The sequence below is a fragment of the Coccinella septempunctata genome, chromosome 3 (assembly GCF_907165205.1).
Source record: "Coccinella septempunctata chromosome 3, icCocSept1.1, whole genome shotgun sequence".
Lineage (NCBI taxonomy): Eukaryota > Metazoa > Arthropoda > Insecta > Coleoptera > Coccinellidae > Coccinella > Coccinella septempunctata.
The window spans coordinates 26,783,256-26,804,901 of NC_058191.1; the positions used below are offsets into that span (position 1 = coordinate 26,783,256).

General features: G+C 32.0%; 2 protein-coding genes and 1 long non-coding RNA gene across 5 annotated transcripts; all 3 read left to right on the forward strand.

Moving 5' to 3' along the window:
* Nucleotides 1-1,648: 1,648 nt before the first annotated feature.
* Nucleotides 1,649-5,317, forward strand: LOC123309626. The gene is made up of 2 exons (XR_006537277.1): nucleotides 1,649-1,954; nucleotides 4,841-5,317. It is a non-coding gene; the product is annotated as an uncharacterized LOC123309626 (long non-coding RNA).
* Nucleotides 5,318-7,079: 1,762 nt separating this feature from the next.
* Nucleotides 7,080-15,356, forward strand: LOC123309327 (insulin-like growth factor-binding protein complex acid labile subunit). 2 transcript variants are annotated; one of them, XM_044892380.1, is made up of 3 exons: nucleotides 7,080-7,135; nucleotides 9,479-10,199; nucleotides 14,534-15,356. In XM_044892380.1, the coding sequence occupies exons 1-3, from the start codon at nucleotides 7,127-7,129 to the stop codon at nucleotides 14,917-14,919; spliced, it is 1,116 nt and encodes a 371-aa protein (XP_044748315.1). In that variant the 5' UTR covers nucleotides 7,080-7,126; the 3' UTR covers nucleotides 14,920-15,356. The 2 variants fall into 2 exon arrangements, with proteins under 2 accessions (XP_044748315.1, XP_044748316.1); XM_044892381.1 differs by lacking the exon at nucleotides 7,080-7,135 and adding an exon at nucleotides 8,486-8,701.
* A 2,288-nt stretch (nucleotides 15,357-17,644) lies between these two features.
* On the forward strand, nucleotides 17,645-21,166 carry LOC123309900 (general odorant-binding protein 19d-like). Of its 2 annotated transcripts, none has more exons than XM_044893198.1 (6): nucleotides 17,645-17,998; nucleotides 18,489-18,573; nucleotides 18,957-19,045; nucleotides 19,681-19,798; nucleotides 20,699-20,769; nucleotides 21,045-21,166. In XM_044893198.1, exons 1-6 carry the CDS (start codon nucleotides 17,939-17,941, stop codon nucleotides 21,072-21,074), a joined length of 453 nt encoding a protein of 150 aa, XP_044749133.1. In that variant the 5' UTR covers nucleotides 17,645-17,938; the 3' UTR covers nucleotides 21,075-21,166. The 2 variants fall into 2 exon arrangements, with proteins under 2 accessions (XP_044749133.1, XP_044749135.1); XM_044893200.1 differs by lacking the exon at nucleotides 17,645-17,998 and adding an exon at nucleotides 18,359-18,393.
* Nucleotides 21,167-21,646: the final 480 nt, after the last annotated feature.

The window sequence follows — 21,646 nt, forward strand, 5'->3', positions numbered from 1 at the left end:
ATTGACAGAAGTGTATGATAAATTTAAATTAAGATATTCAAGACTTTTGATGTTATAAAATGTTTTCAGTAATTATATAGTATTCAAGGATTTTATCGTTTTCATTATTTCTGATACAAAAATCACTTCCCCATTTCGCTATTTTTTTATCAATCCGTTTTTTATGAGGTGAGGAGTAGAAATATGGGTGATCATTACCTTTTACAAACCACATTAGAATAACTTTGGATTTCTGCTTTGAAAAAACATTTTTGGGGCACAAAATTTCCAGATGCAATCTGAAATTTCGTAATTTGATGAGAAATCTCCGATATCTCTGTTACTAGCACTGACACCATATTTTGTCTCTTACAACAATTTTGATGAGCAATGCATTCAGTATTCAGGTAATCGATTTATAATATTTTTATTTTTTCAATTCAATAATAAGTGATATTTTTTTTTCTGTTGAGATAAATTCACCAGAGTAAAGCAAAACCAAATCCCTTACTTATTCAGAATTCTCGACAACAATAAATATGTCAAATGCGATTGGTTTACTAGTCAACAATCTTAGTGCTGGCGGTCAAAGTGTTGAATGACATACCCCAGCAGTCTTCGACTGTGAGAATCATATTATGTACTTTGCTATTGGAACCTGTTTATAAGCATCTTTTAAGAATAAGATATTTCTCTCCGTTTTAGTCAGTTCTGGTTTGATATTCATTGAGAGTATAGATCGACCTCCGTTGAATCATCAGATTGTTTCGCAAAGTGCATTTCATTGAAGAAGAATTTATCCTAACCTAAACCAACCTAATTTCCAACATTTTCAAATTAATTTTCTCTGAAAATAGTTTTTGTATGTACATACAATACTTTAACAATGTATAATTTGCTCTATTTTATCTGTTATATTTTCGATCTCTGAAAACAAAAAAAATCACAAATTCTGAGGACCTATGTAACGGAAACGAGTAGTCCAAAATATCTATTTGGACCCAAAATTTAATGCAGTGTAATTTTTATAAGAATCATTTTTTTTTATTTCCACTAGTAGATATTATCGAAAAACTACGACACATTTCAGCCCCTTGCTCCTAATGAACAACTCCTCCAAGGGGGAAAACCTAGAATATTCATATTGGGATATCCGAAGCTATTCTAGCAATAAATTCTTTGATTGCCATTTTTTCATAATAGGTGAATTTTAGAGTTTAATGCTACTGATCTAATAACTTTACTTCGTTAGATAGCCATCTGATATGATAGTAATTTCAACAATGTGCCATACCTTGGTTGAGGATATGGGTTTGGCTCAACGGTTAATGTTGAGCCAAACTGTTTGATGTTTGGACCGAAAATGTACAGGGTGGAAAAAATTCGATGGGATTAATGCCAGCTCTGTAACCGTAAGAGCTAGCGAAAAATGGAAGGCACCTTTTCGACGTCTATTTTTAGATGATGGATAATAGTCAAAACCGCACCTTTGTCTACTTCTATTTTGAAACGGAATATCCATAATACTGATTGTCGTTGAAGATTTTAATCATTTGTTTCTTTATGGCCAAAAGTTTCTCACTGTATCGTACTGAATCGTTCACCAGTATTCTTATCTAATGATCACCTAAAACGACTGATAGAGGTCACGACTTTGATAATCGAATGACTCAATTGATGAGTTCTGTTAACACAGAACTATAGAACAAGAGAAAAATAGTACGGCCGTCCACCGAGCATTGTAACGATCAATAATATTTACAAGGAGAGTGTTGATTATGAAGGATTTTTACGGGAAATTCGAAAACCGATAAATAAATATTCCACGAAGAACGATAAAATTTTAAGTTCAGTTACGAAACGATTAACGATATCACACACCATTACTCATATTTGCTTTAGGCACACTAATTCGAGCAATCATTATTAGTGATAATTATTGCAAGTGGTTATCAAACATAGTGCACAAGTTAAGGTATGGAAATCTTTTTTTATCCGATACATATAAATTCAGAAGAATGGATAATCTCTTTTCAATGAAAAAATATAATCTTCCTTATCATCAATACGAGAACATTGTTATTTCAACTGATTCCCAAAATGAACATCATTTGTATTATTTCATTTTATAGCTTCGAGGTTGCGTTATTTTGAACACATTATAGGAAGTCCTCTTGATCAAATAGTGCAGATCATCAGAGATCACTGATTAACCAAAACTATTTAAAAAAGCAGGGAAATTTTTCTATGAATAACAAGTACAAGCGGACTTTTTAACGCTTCATTTTTAACGAAATATAATCTTATTGAAGAAATCATATCGCGAACATAAAATGCATTTCTTAGTAAAATCGCTGATATACAGAGTGTTTCTGAATTGAAACGAAAGATTTCAATGAGTGATTCTTTATCAAAAATTGAGGGGAGTCTTTCATATAACTTTTTGTTCAATACCCTTTTCCCTCCAAGTTACAGCTCTTTGAATTTATGTAAAAAAAATTGTTTTTATTTAATATATTCATATTGGAAAAATTTAGAAGAATGAAATTTGGCAGATAACTGATGCTAATAAAATATGACTTCATTTGACAGCAGCTTACTTGATTTTTTTCAATTAATGATAACCTCTCTTTGAATTTATGCGAAAAGAGTCTGAGTAGTCTTTTATTTTTTTATGATAAAACTGGCAAGACATAAGACATAAAAAAGTAGCAGATTAAGTCTGTCTTTTCAAATCAATTTTTCAAATATAGGAAAATATAGGTTTTTTTTTTCAGCCCCTTGTGATTACATTTTAGGGTAACAAATAGCTCAAAACCTGCAATTTCATTAGCATCAGTGATCTGCCAAATTTCATCCTCCAAAATATTTCCAAAGTGGATATACATATTAAATAGAAACAATTTTTCACCTAATTTTGAAGGGCTGTAACTTGGAGGAAAAAGGGTGTGGAACAAAAAGCTATATGAAATACCCCCCTTGATTTTTGCACAAAACGCAGAATGGATTTTACTTTTTTGTAATAAGCAATTTCTAACAGGAGGATAGAAAACAAAACCAAATAATTGATCATTTAAATATTCATATTTTCCTTATTGTTCAACATTATCCCTGCTAGTCTACAGCTACATGAAAAAGCTGAAAATTACATATGTATTTCGTTTTTTGCGGAAAAAAAATATATCGTACCCAGATAAATTTATTTTCCTGGTGTAAAAATAAATCATTATCATTTTTGGTTAGTAATAATATATTAAAGAAGTATTAACATTATTCGACGTTTTATCTCCTACTGCTGAGGTACGTATGAAAATTAAACAGTTTTCAAATTTGATATCATATCATCTGCATTTCATGCTAGTGGCACCATTATGGCAAGTTTAACAATTAAATTCTGTTGAGTTTGCTGTGACCAGGGCGTTTGAATTGACAGGAAAAATTAACGAATTCAGGAAAGTAAAAGCGCGTTTTTTCATGGTCCTTATACTTTCTAGTGTTCTGTACGTGTGTATTTTTTTTTCTGAATACGTAAGACATTGGGATATTAGATATGTCATGAAACAAGGTTGTTTACAAATCAAACGGGAATACGGATCTCATTCATGTATTTTGTTGTTTCATATAGGGTGACTTATGACAATGCCGAATAGATATAAGCGACGCATTGGCAGCAGGAAATATGCCGATTTTTCGCAGGATATTATTATTTACGTTATTTCCACAAAGAAATCACCAAATAATGAAGGAAATCAAAGTTCCCTTGTTTTGTTTAGTTTTTTTACATTTGAGTTGCAATATATTTACTTTCGCTGTAATAGGGGTTTATCATTCAATTTCCTACCGAATTTCAACTACCTACATATATAATCACAAATTATAATTTTTCCAAACTATACACCATCCCAAGTCACCTATTTCATTTGAGAGAAATCAATAGATTTTAACTTTTGTCCCAAGCCTCCCAAATCGGTGGGTGACTTGGGACAAGTATATTTTAATTTTTTTCAAAATTTATATCCGACTTCTGAAGCATGATATATCCTAATCAATAGTCTGAGTCATTAAGCATATTCGAACCTCTTTTCCAGATAGAAATAGGTCACCGGTTTGAAAATATGACAAGTTGAATTCAACAATCGTCCCAAGTCACCCGAATCTACGGTACCGTATGTGAATGAATAGTTGCGAAAAAATTTAAAGGTTCATTCCTTGTCAAAAATAGGGATTTTCTTATATTTCATTTTTCAGCAGCTCTAGTATCTATACTATGAATAAGAAAAAAAGTTTCTTTAGGGATAAGCTTTAGCGATGGCTTTTTCTACCTCTTGCAATTACAGAGAACACCACCAGGATTTTTTATTATTGTATTCTCGCTCCCATAAAAAAAAACCGCTCAATTCTTTTTCTGCCTCAAAAAAAAATAAGAAAATTGATTTTTCGGTGGCATCTTTAGGGGGCTGTATCTGAGCAGGGCCGGCTGAAAAAAATTATATGAAAAACCCACACTATTTTTTGACAAGGAATTACAGTAATCACACCTTCAATTTTTTCGAAATTATTCATCCACACTCTGTATATAATCCGCATCCCATATGATATGCCTTTAGTTGTATGAGTTCAAATGGCTAATCAACAATTTCAGTGTTTACATCTTAGCAAATTCTTTCCACAATATTCTATTTGATCTCATCATAGTGAATTAACTGACGTTCCTCATTTTATTTCGAATATAAACTCACCTAGACATTTTTGACAAAAATCAAAAATTCATCTGATCCAAGAAAAAGGCCTGATTCATTATAAAAAATCAACAAAATATTTTCGGAAATTCTTATTGATATAATATTTTTTATATTTTCAGAGTCCCACCATGAAACTTCATACCTGGCTGGTCGTGCTTTATGTGATAATGTTTGTATCTTTGATATCCGCTGGCAGAAAAACTATCATGCGACGACCTAGAATAAGGAATTATTTTGTTGTCAGGAAAAATTTATCATGGGGAGTTCCTGGGGGTCCTATAGTGAATGATTTCGTACGGAAACATTCCTGCCCGAAAGGTTCAGTTTATATAGCTGGTCTTTGCCGAACAGTTGTCTCGAATTGGAACTGAAGAGATGATATACCTACTTTCAAAAGAATATAATTATACTCTCCAAAATTGGAACTTCACTGATGTCAGTGTAGCAAAAATTGAATCAACAAATTACAATTCGAAGAAAGAATGGAAACATGAATAAGTGATCATTCACTTGATGACAGTCAACAGGCCGACAATCTCTACAATAATACCAGTTAAAACAGAATGTATACTTATCAAATATTTGCTTGTAGACATGTATGGTGTATGTGTGTAGTTGAAAATTTTATTTTGATGTTATTTATTTATGTCTATCCCAAATTCGCAATTAGTCAATCAAGAACTATAAAATGGTGAAGGTTTGATGTTTACGAGAATAAAATTTTCCCTCAACTCACAGATATCACATCTGATTCATAGAATGAAAAGAAAGAATATTCAGCGATCCATTCAATTGTCTTTTCGAAACTGTTTGTTGAAAATACTATTTGCTCGTCTCTCTCAATATTTTTGTCTGAATGTCTGATTATATTTATGAATCAGTTCCTAATGCCAATTTTTAAATATCATATAGAGCAGTGGAACATTGTTTGTAAAAAAGTCAATTTGAAGAAAACTCCAATATGTTGTAAGGGTTCATTTAGGAAGTACTACTAGTTCTAATTCTCTTCAGAAAATGTAGGTACAAATCAAAGTTGTGCTGATCTAAAAAAAAATTTATTCGATATTGGATACGGTCAATTCCATATATCTATTGTTTAATATTTACTGTATATTAAAAAATTTAATAATAATGAATAATGTGATCTGATAACCATGAACTGATTTGCATCGAATCTCATCATATTGCTTGACTGAAAATATTATATGCATTGTTTTTAAAATAAATCGCATATGAAATCATCATATAATATTATAATAGTGTTTTGATAAACGTATTTCCTTGACTGATAAATTGAATTTTCTAGTTTCACATTCAAATAAATTAAATGGGAAAGTGAGATTTGTAACGTTCAGTTACCAATCCGAGAATTTTAGTTGAGGTCTTCAAGGCAAATTGCAGACTCAAAGCTCAAAGCCTAGTAGAGGACGAAACCATGAAGAATATATTCTCTGCGACTGTCCGGAGGCAGACAAATCTTTGGTTCGTTGAGACTGCATCTATACTCTATTCACTTTTATTTTATCACTCGGTTGGCCATGGAAATTTGACACATTCCACTCTGTATACTACGAAAATGTGGGGCTATGTTATCCGTTCTACGTAAAAGACTCAGTAATTACGTATTTCATCATCACTATGTCGAATCACTGCGGAAAAGTCGAAAATATGTGACGAACATAATTGACGTTTATACAAACTGAATGAAGATATACCAAATCTAGTTATTTGCATGGAAAATACAAGAGATCAGATTTTAAATATATGTATTTTTGGTATTGAAGAAAATTGAATTATTGACACACAATATGCAGTAGTAGCTTGAGGAGAGTTAATGTTGATTATCTTCTTTGGCTAAAGAAATCAGTTGTAGATTTCAAAAACATCAACCCGAAGATGACATGCATATGATGCAGTGGTTGTGAATGGGTAGGTATCTCTCGAAGGAACAACTGGTTGAAGCGCAATATTAGCGAAGAGATATTTATAAGGCTGTACGAGACAGTTAATAATAGAGTGGACACTCAGAATTTGAGTTCCATATATGAGAACGTTTTGGAAATTTTCAAAACCAGAAAACGATAAGGGGTTCGGTCAGTTATCTGATAGTGGGACATATGTGGGTGGCACTGTGTATGTTCATTTTAATTCTGCCTCTTTCAGTTGACAAATTTCATTCGACGATTGAAGTGATATCGAACGCGCTACAAGAGAATAAGTTTTTCAATGTATCACTGTTTGCTGTCTCTTCTTGTACCATCTATTTTTGGAAAGTATAATTTGACTTTGGTAAATTTCATTCGACGGTTGAAGTGATGTCGAACGCGCTACAAAAGACACTACGTTTTTCAATATATACCTGTTTGCTGTCTATCCTTGTACCATCTATTTTTTGAAAGCATAATATGGCTTTGGTAAGTGTGTCTCAGTGCGGATCGTGACTCTGCAATTGTCTATTTTATTGTATTCATGTTGATTTGTTTTCTTCTGTGTGTGTTGTCGGTTTTCGTTTTTTATTCACGATTATCTGTTTTTTTAGCCCTGAAGAAGCGACAATATATGTTGCGAAACGTTGGCATTAGCTAAGATTTGCTGATTTTTTTCACCTTCCTAGTTTCCATTAACGTACACTTACACAAGAGAGCAGATTCCTATGCCTTACATTCAAATTAGGATATCCGTTCTATACCTCAGTTTGTTGTAAATATATGGCGGGTATTTCCCAATTATAATTTTATGATAAGTACACAGGGCATAAAACTCAAAAACATTTTTTCATTGGCAACCAGTACAGCGCCCTTAGCATATGCGAGACATGCTCATTTTTTTTAAGTCCATGCCTCTTACCTTTTTCATAAATTTATCTTTGCTTTTCTTTGTCATATTTGTTTTTATACACCCGATATCTAGCGTCATTGATCCATATACATTGTTTGATGCCCTGAAAATTATACGGACGAAACGTCGGCACCAAAGATTATAGAGTTAGTTTAGGTTAGGTTAGAAATTAACTCTATGATCTTTGGTCGGCACGTAGTTCATTTGAGTCTTGTTCATTAACAAGTAACTTGTACCAAAATAAAATAGATGTGTAAAGGACTAAAATTAGGAAAAAAAAATTATTGAAGCTGAACTGCAGCAGCAAGAAGAAAAGAAAGAATTAATAAGGTCCGTGAGAAAAACTCCTATCCAGCGTCAACAGCTAATGAAAAACAACTCTCCTTATATATCGGAGAGCGAACAATGAAAAATATTAATTGAACTCTGATTCAACATATTCTTTACAATAAAAAAAAGAAAAAGGGAGAACTTTAGATAATGGGGAAAAAAAGTAAAACGTAGTAAAGTTTCTGGCTGGAAGTCTGGGGACATTCATAATCTATTCAAGCAAATAGGGATAGTCAATGAGCGAACACAGAATGTTTCGGAGGTACATATACCTAAGTATGCTGCCATTCCGAAGATCTAACCTTAAATCTATACAGATTGATGATGATGTTCATGCGGAGTATATACCTGTCTTCGCATGTTGTCTTCTTGAAACAGCCAACATAATTATCCAACAAGTACTGAATCTTCATGATTAAGAATTTCACTTTCACATTCCATAAATGTCAAGAAATTACACTCTATTTATCGAATGATCGAAATTGACCTAGGTTATTTTTCTTCTGAATATGTGGAGTTCAAACCTGAATTACGCCTCTGTGTGTCTATAAGGATAAACGCTAATTGAAATTAGCGTAATTGATTCTGTCATCACATCGGAAACCTTCAATTAAAACATCACTTCGTCTTAGGACTTCTAGGTGGCATCTGTAATTCGAGATTCAGACAGAAAAAAAAATTGCTAACTTTGCGTGTTTCCATTCAAATTTCGACCTAGTTTGGCGCTTCCATCTCACACCCACTTCGTGAATTATTTCAATTAACTGCGTGATGTAGTTTACTTGTTCTGATAAACGTTTCCACATAAAGAAGTGAGTATGTGAAAATAACTACTATTATAGCTTCTTCAAATTCTCTCAGTAATCATCGTTCTCATATAATATATAGTTAATTTTTGTCTTCCCTATTTTGATTGTATAGAAACGTTGTGAAATTGATGGAATGTTTCCTTCGAATTCATATTTGTGAGTATTGTCAATGGGAATACCTATGAGCGCAGCTAAAATAATCAAACGAAGAACGTTTACTTTCATATCACTTTTATCGAACAGCTTTATACAAAGTATCAATAAATAAGTTAACAGCATGCATACAATTATTGAATTCTGAAAAAGTACACCTCCGGGCAGGAGACATTTATTCCACCACTCAATTTATACAAAGTGCTTCTCAATGATCCATTAACTAGCATGTGAGTAATTTTATTTTATAAGATAGAAGAATTCTAAGTATTCTAAGTATAGCTCAATTATAATGGTATTTGTTAATGTATTCGAATCCGTCAGAAGCTGTTTGGCTAATTTCAATTTGAGAAGTGGACCTTTCCAGCAATTCAGTTCAACATTTCTGTATTACAGAGAACCGAACATATTCTGAATATTACTGTGATCTCACTCATGGTTTCATTCTATATAACTCTTTGTTGTTAACACTGTAGAAAATGATTTAAAATGAAATATGTATATCTTTATTATTATAGACGTTGTCTAAAAGGGTGAGAAGAACCAGATCCGTACTCACAATTTCAGTCGCATTCGACTTCTTTTGATGATAGTTTCGCCATTTTGCATAACTTTTTTCCATTCTAGGACAAAATGCATCATAATCTATCAATCCTGCTCATAGTGCTATTATGTGTCCAAATGATAATAACAGATGACATAATGGAGGGATGCGATTACGATAATATCCAAAGGATGTATTATTGTAATGAAATAACTCACACATTTCCAAACCAGTTTTACGGAGACTATCACTTGAGATGTGTTGGATGTAACATCTCGAAATTCACAGAAAATACGTTTCCTTACACGAACAGCTTGGAGTCCTTCAATGTTAGCTACAGCGGCATCCGGGGAATTCAAAGAAGGGCATTCTCGAAGTTCACCTCAACTCAGTTCATTTATCTGGACCATAATGATATCAGAGACATAAGCGAAAATGCTTTCGCAGGTGCGAAGCAACTCTATGAGCTCCACTTGGAGCACAACCATTTGAAAAGATTGAAACCAAGATTTCTCAACGAGTTAGGATCGAATTCAATAGATCTCAGTCACAATCAACTGGTAGAGATTGGAAGTGGAGTTTTTGAGGGAGTGATCGGAGTATTGCATATAGATTTATCCTCCAATAAAATCTCAGAACTTACTGAGAATGCATTTGTAGGCTTGGAATCCCTAGAAATATTGAGCTTGAAGGATAACAAAATTTGCCATATACCACTGGGAGTCTTGGGGAGGCTTCCTGCCTTGAAAACCCTGAATCTATCGCATAATAAGCTGGTGGAGTTTTCTATCGGTACTTTTTCAGGTAAGACAATAATGTTTGTACTTACACAAAAAGGCAAAATCACATTGACGTCATACGTAATATTCAAGTTGTCAATTTCTAAGAAGTGCTACCTATAGTGGGAAAAACTTATCGCTGATTTTCCAAATTGGAAAAAAAAATTTATTCAGTGCATACACCATGATTTAGACATCTTAATAACGACTTGCAGAATTACGTCTGTCATTATACAGGGTGTCTCAAGTTCGAGTGCCTATTAGACGTTTCTGGAGAACTAGACATATTTGAAATCTGAAAATTGGGATTATGATATTGTTCGAAGTTCTCTACAGAGCTAAAATATTTTCGAAGCCCAAAAACTTCCGGTTATACAGCGAGTGAAAATAAATTCGACGAAAAATTTTTTTTTCAAGTTTTCCATTCCTGGTATGATCGAGTATTCAATAGTGAATACATTCCTGTTAAAACCATTGTATTCAATCGAATAGTTTTCAAAATATCCTAAAAAAACTGGAAAAAAAGTCAAATATGTTCAGTCAGTAATATGTTCATTATTCTTATTTTAAATATCCTGAGCGTAAACCGTTTTTACAACATCGAAGAGGAAGGATGTGAAAAGGTCATGCATCTTTTGGATTTCAAAAATATCATCACAGGGTGTTTCAAATTTTGTGTTGAATTCTGCGGTCAAAAATAATGATAGTTTTCTCACATGAATATGCTCCTAAATTCAATAATTTCTGAGTTATTTGAGATTTTCTGGATTTATGGTGTACGTAGAGTCAAATTGATTGCATCTAAAAAAATTCAATGAATATTCTTTTGAAACCATGGGAACGCTCTATACCCATAGAAGATAAATTATCTGTTAATAATTCACAAGTGTCAGGTGTTATTGTTATTCGTTATCTTCATTTCTCGATTTAACAAAATGAACCGTTATTCTAATTACGAAATTCTGGATCTATTTTATATACATGGTGAATGTGACAGAATTATTAGTAGAACCTGCCGGGCCTTCAACGAGAAGTATCCCCATTTACCTTCCATGACGGAGAAGATCTTTAGAAAATATGTTTCAAACTTTCAAAGTTTTGGATGTGTAAGAGCACCTAAAGAATACAAAAGAAGGGTAGTTGATGATGAGGAAAATGAAATTAGTGTTTTGACTTATTTCGAAGCGAATGAAAATGCATCTATTCGAAGTGCAGCTCATGAAATCGATTTAGACAGAAATTCAGTGCACCGAATTTTGAAAAAACACAACATGCATGACTACAAATATGAGAAAGTTCATGCATTAGAACCAGGTGACTACATAAAAAGGTTAAATTTTTGTAGAGGAATATTAGAAAAACTTGAAAATGATGAAAATTTTTCGAAAAAGTTCATTTGGACAGACGAAGCAAAATTCAATAATGAAGGACTATTTAATAGAAAGAATTGCCACATTTGGCGAAGTGAAAATCCTCATAGAAAAAGACAAAGAAACCCCCAGAACAAATTTAGTTTTAATGTGTTTGCTCTTTTGATGAAAAATAAAGTGCGGTACTACATTTATGAAGAAAATTTAAATACAGAAAAATATTTGGAAATCCTGAGAAATTTTGTTTCTGAGTTTTTGGATGAACTGCCGTTGAGTATGTCGACTACCGCATATTATCAATTGGATGGGGCTCCGGCACATAGTTCGCACGAGGTGTCTGAAGAACTGAATGCAATGTTTGGTAATCCGTGGATCGGACGCCGTTCTTCACTGTTTTGGCCCCCACGAACTCCAGATCTTACTCCCTTAGATTTTTATTTATGGGGTAGAATAAAAAACATAGTCTATGAGTCTCCTATTGAAAGCAAAGAAGATTTGAAACGGCGTGTGGAGGATGCTTTCCACTCGCTAAAGGGGGAGGAAATTGAGCGAGCGACTAACCGAGGTGTTTCAAGACGTATTCGAAAGTGTGTGGAACAAAATGGTTACCATATTGAAACTCTTACCTGATCATTTATTTTGTTAATTTGACTTTTGAAACGTATTTTTATTTTTATTATTATAATTTATTTATAATCATAATTCGGTGTACTGAAGTAGCGAATCTATTTAATGTGTTTCCTATTGAAGAGATGAATTCTCATTCGCTTCGAAATAAGTCGAAATACTAATTTCATCAACTGCCCTTTTTTGTATTCTGTAGGGGCTCTTACATTCCAAAATTTGGAAAGTTTGAAACATCTTTTCAGAAATTGTAAAAAAAATGGGGATACTTCTCATTGGATACTCAACATTTTGTGTCATCCAACATGGATTTGAAATAAACAATATCATTAAGTGCATTTGAATGTGTATTGCGTATACAATTGAAAAAATAAAATATAAGAAATAGATCCAAAATCTCATTATTAGAATAGCAACGATTCATTTTGTGAAATCAAAAAATTTCATAACGACTAACAATAAGACCTGTCTGACACTTGTGAGTTATAAATGGAATGATTTATCTTCTATGCTCACAGAATATCCTTATGAATCAGATTCGAAGAATTTGACTCTACGTACTACATAAATCCAGAAAATCTCAAATAACTCAGAAATTATTGAATTTAGGAGCATAATCATGTGAGGAAACTATCATTATTTTTGACCGCAGAATTCAACACAATCATAAAAAAATAGGGTTCTAATTCGAAAAACAGAAGTTATGGCCAATTTAAGATCACAATTTCCAACACAAAATTCGAAACACCCTGTGATGATATTTTTGAAATCCAAAAGATGCATGACCTTTTCACATCCTTCCTCTTCGATGTTGTAAAAACGGTTTACGCTCAGGATATTTAAAATAAGAATAATGAACATATTACTGACTGAACATATTTGACTTTTTTTCCAGTTTTTTTAGGATATTTTGAAAATAATTCGATTTAATACAATGGTTTTAACAGAAATGTATTCACTATTGAATACTCGATCATACCAGGAATGGAAAACTTGAAAAAAAATTTTTCGTCGAATTTATTTTCACTCCCTGTATAACCGGAAGTTTTTGGGCTTCGAAAATATTTTACCTCTGAAGAGAACTTCGAACAATATCATAATCCCAATTTTCAGATTTCAAATAAGTCTAGTTCTCCAGAAACGTCTAATAGGCACTCAAACTTGAGACACCCTGTATATATAGATTAATCAAATCAAATTTGATTTGTTTGGCAAAAGAATTATATATATATAGTGTTTTTTAAAAGGTGACTTTTTTTGACAGAAGGTAGAACTCATCAAAATAAGTCGTTTAACCAAAAATTGTCTAGCTATATAATATATAAAATATTCAAGATGGCTAGGAGACAACACCTAGAAGTTCGCAGATATTTGAATTGAATTTCAAGTACGGGACTGTGGAAGGTGACTCCGGCATCGCAAAAACGAAACAAAACATAAACATATAAGTGGACAATGAATGGTTCAGTACCAAGTTCATCGGATAAGAAGCATCAGGTCACTTTTGAGAGAATCATAATTAGAGTATCGTGCAATTTAGGATGAAAAAAATGTAGAAAATCGAGGCAGTTTCTTGAAAGTGCTAATGTTAATTATGTTAAAAAAGTGCTATGATGTTTTTCCATTTCATCCCATTTTTACGATGATTGCTGGAATGTTCGAACAAGAAGATTGTGATGCCCATTGCGAAAAAATTAGTGAAATAATTTAAACGAATTTTATTGGTGAGATTTTTAAGTATTATTCTATTTTTTACACTTGTGTCCTTAGTCTCTTCTTTCATTGTGAAATGAGCCATTTCATAAAGTCGTGTAAGTTACTTAAAAATAATGAGAACAATTCGGCAATCCTAAGTTTCCATTTTCATTACCACGTAAATATCGAACAAGCCAATATCCTAAACGAAACCACATGGTCGAATCAGGACATAAGCTTTTTTCCACTGCTTTGCGATAATTCAGCTAGGAAACAATCTAGGGTCCTATGAGGAGCTACATATTTCAGTAATCATTTTGAATTTTTTTTCTACATTGTCATTTTGAAAGTTTTGTATAGGTGATTATTGGTGAAACGCTTCATTTTGACCAGTTCTACCTTCTGTTGAAAAGAGCCTCACCTTCAAATACACCCTGTATAATATATTTCAAGAACTTGTAGAAAAAATATTCAGATATTGATTGAAATTAAAAAAAAAAAAAAAAATGCATCTTTTTTAGGGTTTTCACCTTTAGTCTCTGAAACAAAAGCAATTAAAAAATTGAAATAATCGATTTTTCCTGCGTAAATCTTTGCACTATTTTTTCCTAACTCTAACAAGAAAAACAAAACTTTCTTCTATGTTCTAATCACATTCAAAATTTCACAGGACTGAGATCTCTCAATGAACTGAATATAGCAAACAATAGCCTTCAGTACTTCGATGGAGAATTTTTACTGACGTTACCAAATATACACTGGCTAGATGTGAGTGACAATGGTATTTTTTATTTCGACGGATATGAGATTGTCGAGAATGCCCCTTCTTTGAGGCAAATGAAAATGGACCACAATATTATCTCTTGCTCGTCCCTGAAAAACCTTGTGAAGTACCTGAGAAGAGGAAACATCGAAATAGTGAGTGATAGTGGCAGCTACGACGTACCAAACATCCTTGGAATTGCTTGCAGTCAGAATGAAATAACTAACGTATCTTATAAGAAATTCTACGCTTTAGTTCAAGATGAGGCAAAGAACCTGAAACAGATTTGCTAATGGTTAAGGACTATATTATTTTATTGGATGGAAGTTTTATATTACAGATTTCTTAGTTTTATCTATGTATATTATGACTAGTTGTCAATTAATAATGGTTTTACTATCAAGGATGCATATTATTCAGTAGATTATTTTTAGAATGCCTAACAATAATATTTTAAGATGATTTTTCACAGGTTTCTAGGTCCACGATTTATTCACAAAACCATTGTTTGGAAAAAAAGCCAACTAGTTTCAACTTTATTTCAAAGTCTTCATGAGGGCTCTGAAATGAAACAACATGAACTAAATACAACAATTTCAGATGTTCGAAACGACAACATTAAAAAATCAGAACTCTATTCAACAAAAAATACATAAACATACAAATACATAAGTGAGCCAAAACATCTAGATTATAGTCCGCATACTGTAAAGTAAAGAAATTATATAAGTTTTTTTTTTATTTTGATCAAGAAAATTTTCTCTGGGCTTATATTTTTCCTTCGAAAAATAATTCCAATCTTGGAAGTGATCCCGAACCTCTGGAAAATACCTATACTCAAAGTTTTCTAAGTGCTTTAATGCTTACTTGACTGACTATCGATCAGTTGGTAGCAGAATGCTCGTAGGTATTCAAAACTTTTTAAACTAAGGAATTTTCCAAGAAATTGTTCCAGCAAACCTAGTAACAAACATAACTTATATTATATATAGAAAATACCGAAATGAAGAGCAAGGGCGGCTCGTCAAAAAAGCCAAGAAAGCAAAATTCATAATATACATACATTTCTAACTTGTCAGAATTTTCATAAACAAATTCCAACACAATATTTTAGAACACCTGGGCGAGATATTCAGATGAAAATAAACCAATACGAGTTCGTGAAAATGTAGCATACACTCATATATATTTCTTATATTGAAATGTGTGTTGCATATCAAAGCTAGCCAACTGACTCAATGAATATCCTAGCTTTCAACAAGGCAAGGAAGGCTTAGTTCCGTTGGCCATTTCCGCTTTCATTACACTTCAACAGCTTCGCGGTAAACTCGAATTTTGGAATCTTTGTAATTTCTTGTGATGATTTTTTTGTCAGGGATTAATACTGGATCGAAAATATAATGGATAGAGGAAATTAAACATTGCTAAACTATTGTACATTGGATTCTGATGAATAATTTCATAATTTTCATTTTCGAAGAAAATCAATTTCAGAAAAAATATTATTTTTTATTATATTGGAGTCAATTAGTCGATAGTCGATTGACTGCTAACTTGAATCCATTGCTCATCGAAATTTTAGCCTCCTTACTTCGAATGATAACGAGCTGGTGAGAAAAGAAAATGATTATAATATCTGCAAAATTTCCTCATCATTATTCCGTACAATACAATGATGAGTTACCAATAGATGAAGGTATGAAAAAAAAATTCCGTTTGATTTGCTGTATCACAAAAATCTTTCTAATTTGGAATGTGTGGAATTTTTTGGCAGGATTTCTAGCCTAGAACATTTTACGAATCATAAATAAAAGTTCTTTTATATCAGAAATACATTTCTGGGAGGGGCGATGCAGAATGAAAAGGAAAGAATAAAAATGAAATAACAATATACAAAGTGTTCCAAATTAAATCGGCACTATTGCCTACTCCGTTGTTATTGATTCTACGAATTCGGTTGAATGGGCAAACTAATAGCATTTTTAATGGTCTTCTCGATGCCAAAAAAAAATTGACAGTCGCGCTTACTGAATATTTCATAAAATGATATTTTTCCAAATGGAACACATATATTTTATCATGCATTTTCGTAATAACATTCTCAACAACAAAGCTTATATCACCTTTCTTCCTAAAGTTGAAAATGAGCGACTTATGTGGAAATATTTATTTCATTCACTCGTACAAAAAATTTCTCTGTTTTGTCGAATGAAACCTCATTAGATGTTGAAAAACCATTAAAAAAAAATTTATTTATATATAGTTCTATCTCACAAATGGTTTCATGGAAAATGAAATGAATCTCGAAATATAGTTTTTCATTCATTTGATCAATCTTTTTCGAACGCAAGATATCACCCACATCTTCCAGTTTTCTCATCATGACCATTACGTAACACAAAAATAACAAAAATTCAAAGAATTCAACTCTTGAAACAAATTTGGACGCTATCTAATGAATATTTGAACTGTTTGTAAAATGAAAGTGTTCCTCACATTTTCTGGTATAATGCGGCGTTTTCGAGTTCCAAAAATTAAAAACTATCTGTGAAATATAAAAAAAATCCACAGATTTGTAGTGCTTCAGATTTAGCTGGTTATTATGAAGGCAATTTTGTATTTCCAAAGGTTGCAGAGCTGATTATGAAAACTTAAAATAACTATATCTTTTTATCAGGGCTGAATCGGAAAAAATGATATGGAAAAAATAGTTTCTCTTGACCTCAAGAATCTACTGTTAAAATATTTGTACGAGTAAAAGACTCACTCTGTATATGCTCGGAATTGTTCAATTCCTCAATTCAGGATCTTGAAGATATTGTACAATAAGGCTTCAGGTAAAAAATCTCGGAATATGAGAAATTAAGTCGAAACAAAACTTGATATTTGGCATCATGTTCCTGACACGAATAATCAATATGATGAATAATTGATTCATCAACCACAAAAATATATTCGATAGAAGACATGTATAGGTACTTACAAATCGTTCTTCCGCACCGTTACATATTTTCAGGAATTTGTGTGGCGATTTCAATCACAGAGCTTTGTCAAATTGGGAACAGCCAACCACCAATTAGAAAAAAGGAGAGTTTCTAATTGATTTAATGGAACCCTTCATAATACGCTAGGATAGAATTTCTGCGATAATTGAGGAAATATGTGTCATTATTTATGTTGTTCAATGAATACACCTACAATTAAACTACCAATTTGATGAAAAATAAACAATATAAATATCCTTCTTCTCAAACATAACTTCATTCAACAATTCTTCCTTCAGTGATTCATTTTTCTACTAACAACGTGAACATGCAAAGTTTTGGGTTTTTAGCTCTGATCTGTGCTGTTTTATCAATGGCCAAGGCAGAGGTAAGTTTACGTCCAAATAACATACACACAGAGGAAATAATAGAAGAAATTTTTCGCTAGGTTTTATATATATATATTAGTATGAGTAAAATTTTATTTTGAAGATCCCAAAAGTAACGAATAGGTAGGAAGAATTATCACGTGAAAATATCTGAAATTAATATTCCATTTCCATAGAATATTCACTCCTAGAAAGAAAAGTTTCATGTAGGAATTCTAGAAATGTTTCATTTTCTAACATCCTTCGAATTCTTGAAAACAGCGAGTTTTATGATGTAATTAAACAAAAAAAGGAGACTATTTTACGCTTGCATTATTACCTTTACATTTTAATGTTATCTTCCTTATTTTCAAAACCTTTTGATTTCTAGTTTTCATATGAAAAATATGTGAATGTATGTTTGAATGCATGATTTTAATTAATTTTCTTCAAACCCTTCTTCAATCCAAATCATTCGAATCAGGTTTGAAATAATTCAATTCATTACAGCTCAGTGCCGAATTTAAAGAAAAGTTCATGGCCAAAATGGAAAGTATAGGGGAAAAGTGTGCTGCAGAAACAGGAGCTCCACAGGGTAAGTTGAAGCCTTGATTGTATATTAATTGGAATACCTGGTTATTCCTATAGCACCTTTATTATTCGGGTATTTTATCTATGGAGTACATTATTCAGAAGCTCAGTAAAACGTGATTAAATCCAATGAGTTTGTTTTCCATTCCAGAATGCTATAGGCTTTAAAAATTTTGATGACCTCATTTACAGGGTACATATATGTATTTTGTAAAATAAAGGAATTCTTTTGCGATAATTCTGAATAGTGTAAGGAAAAATTCATGACTTTTCAAGATGAATCAATACTGATGTAAAAAATTACTTATGTAGGCAAAAAGTGGATCATGTAACCTATATAATATTTATTTCTATAATACCTACCTAGTGATGCGATATGTTTTCTAGAGGATATTGCCAAAATCATAACAAAAGAAATTCCAACAACCCATGAAGGAAAATGTATGCTGTTCTGTGGCCACCGGGAATTCCACATTGTAAGTACAAATGAAACATTTCTAAATTCAATTCCTCTTTGGGATTTTATGCTTCAAAATAATTTTTTTCTTCAATTCTCCCTCCAAAATATTTCATTCAATTTTTTCCTATGCGGAAAAATATAAGATCCAAAAATTAATCTCTTTCAGTGTTTATTTGAACACATTGAAATGTTTTGTGTGCCTTTTTTATCTACATCGCAGATATCTCTCCATATCTGTGTAATATCGCGATACTTGAAAAAAATATGATTTCTTAATCGATCTTGCTTTGATAAAAAACCGAATCATGTTTGACAAATTACTACTTTACTTTTGAATAAAATAATATTAAAATTTAAGGCATACCTACCACAAATATTTGAATTTGTTTTGTCTATGAAGTATCTGGGACTCTAATATCAAAAACTCAAACACCTGATAATGGAATACTTACGTTTTGAAAAGTTCTTGCAAGAAGCAAATAGTTTTCAAATTATTTCAATTCTTATATTTTACCTAGTTATGGGATTTTTCATTATTGTTGACAATAATTTGATACAATCGTTAATCTACAATATTTTGAGCATATTTTTAGCATTCCCATAAAAAGAGACAAATGAAAACAAACATCTACAGAATTTTTATTTTTTCAGCAAAAACCTGATGGATCTGTTGACATAGAATCAGCAATTGCTTCACTCGATTTTATTAAAGCAGAAGATGAAGATATCTATAACAAGTTGGTACAAGTTTATAAAGTATGTTCTCAAAGTAAGTACTATCACATCAACAACATAATACCACATGGAAGTTATTGAATGGGCGTTGCGTTATCCTTCAATGGATTCCAAATTGTCTGAATGTCATTGGTAGATTCTATTTGATGAAAATAGTCGAAATATCAACGCTTCCATATTAAGAACGAATGATCATCTTAAGAAATATTTAAACTTCCTCTAACGCTTATCTGAATTGTGCAATTATTTTTAAATTTCATTTGTAAGGCTGAAATCTAGAATATGAAAATGAAAATGAATTAAAATATAAACTATAAAATTGCTGTACAGTCACATATCACCACAATTGAAAAAGAAAGTTATTCTTCCCATTGTAATTATTATTTTCCATGAATTTCTTCTTCAGTTGTGTGACTTGAAAACAAAATTCAATGTGTGGTGATAGACTTGAGATAAACAAAGTCTATATTTCCAAGAAATTATTTTTTCAATTCAAAAGGATAAAGTTACATGAAAAATTAAAAAGATGTGTTGAATGAATAAATATTGAAGAGATTTTCGGGTTTTTAGCTGTTGGCTGTTGCCTTTCAGGCCTCATTTCACCTGACGTTTCGCCCGACAATAAACATCTTCAGAGTAATTTCGGTCAATGATAACTCTATAATGATATCCTGGAAATGTTGATTCTGCTGAGACCAGAGATAAATAAGCAAACTATTCATTATAATACAAGATCCAACCAAATACACAAATAGCCACTATGAATTCCTTGATCATTTATCTCTGATTTCAGCAGACGTCAAAATTAAGCGGTCATTATTATTTTTCACTTTCAATAAATAAATAGGTAGGTACCATGCTTTTTGCAACTATCAAAATAATTCTGATAGAAAAATGCATTGTAAAACTTCTGATTTTTTGAAACTGCTTTCAGTTCCTGTCATAAGTGACCCATGCGAATATGCCGTGGAACTTTCAGTATGTGGAGTACATGAAGCAGAGAAGGTGAGTTTTTAGACTCTCGATATCACTGTTCATCAGTTAGAAATTGAATTCGATAATTCTCTTGTACCTTCATATTTCGAAATATGTGAGATACAAAAAATTCAAATTTCAAAGAAATGAAATTGACACAAATCATGCGTTATGAGCATTAGGACAACCACTGAAATCATTGTTCTGTCAAAGTTCTGAGGATACATAGGCTTCTTCAGTTGTAGAAATAAAATTTATATGATAAGCTGTGAGAACCAAATAATGATATGGTGTTTCATTTTCAGTTGGGCATTGATAGAAGAATTCTGGAATAAAATCATGGTAGAAGCATGACCTGTGGCCTTATATCCAATACCAAAATTCGTCATCCTTTGTGATTACATATTTAATAAAGCATTGAAAAAATGAAATTCCTATTTTCATTTTCCCATAGGTAACCCACTTTAAAGTGCAATTGCGCACGCAGTCAACACCCAATGGTCCTGACTTCATGTTGTTCAATAAATAGAAGCCAATCATTCAAATAATCATTCACATTATAATAACATCTGCTCTGTAATAATTTTTTCAGTTTTTTCCTAAATTTGTTGCAATTAAGAGACCTTATACTATTTGGCAGATGATTATAAATTTTGATCATAGACATAGATACATGGACTGTGCCTCCTCTTTCTATCTATGCATGAAATACGGTCAAAAAAGTGACAGAGAGAAACTGAACATCGGGCATGCAGCTGTCTTTTTCTAGAAGAGATTGGTCCGCACTCACCTCTATGTGAACACAAAGAGACGATCATTTCTCTCTTTCTATAAAATACCCAATTTTGTGCTGGCATTGCTCAGTCCATGTCTCTATATCTATGATTTTGATGAACTGGTAGAAAGG

Excerpts from the sequence above, each read along its gene's own strand:
- LOC123309900 (XM_044893198.1), top strand. The coding sequence starts at position 17,939 with ATGCAAAGTTTTGGGTTTTTAGCTCTGATCTGTGCTGTTTTATCAATG. Across the intron at positions 19,799-20,698 it reads TTATAAAGTATGTTCTCAAA|TTCCTGTCATAAGTGACCCA; the intron begins GTAAGTACTATC and ends AACTGCTTTCAG. Across the intron at positions 20,770-21,044 it reads GAGTACATGAAGCAGAGAAG|TTGGGCATTGATAGAAGAAT; the intron begins GTGAGTTTTTAG and ends TTTCATTTTCAG.
- LOC123309327 (XM_044892380.1), top strand. Across the intron at positions 10,200-14,533 it reads TTCTATCGGTACTTTTTCAG|GACTGAGATCTCTCAATGAA; the intron begins GTAAGACAATAA and ends AAAATTTCACAG.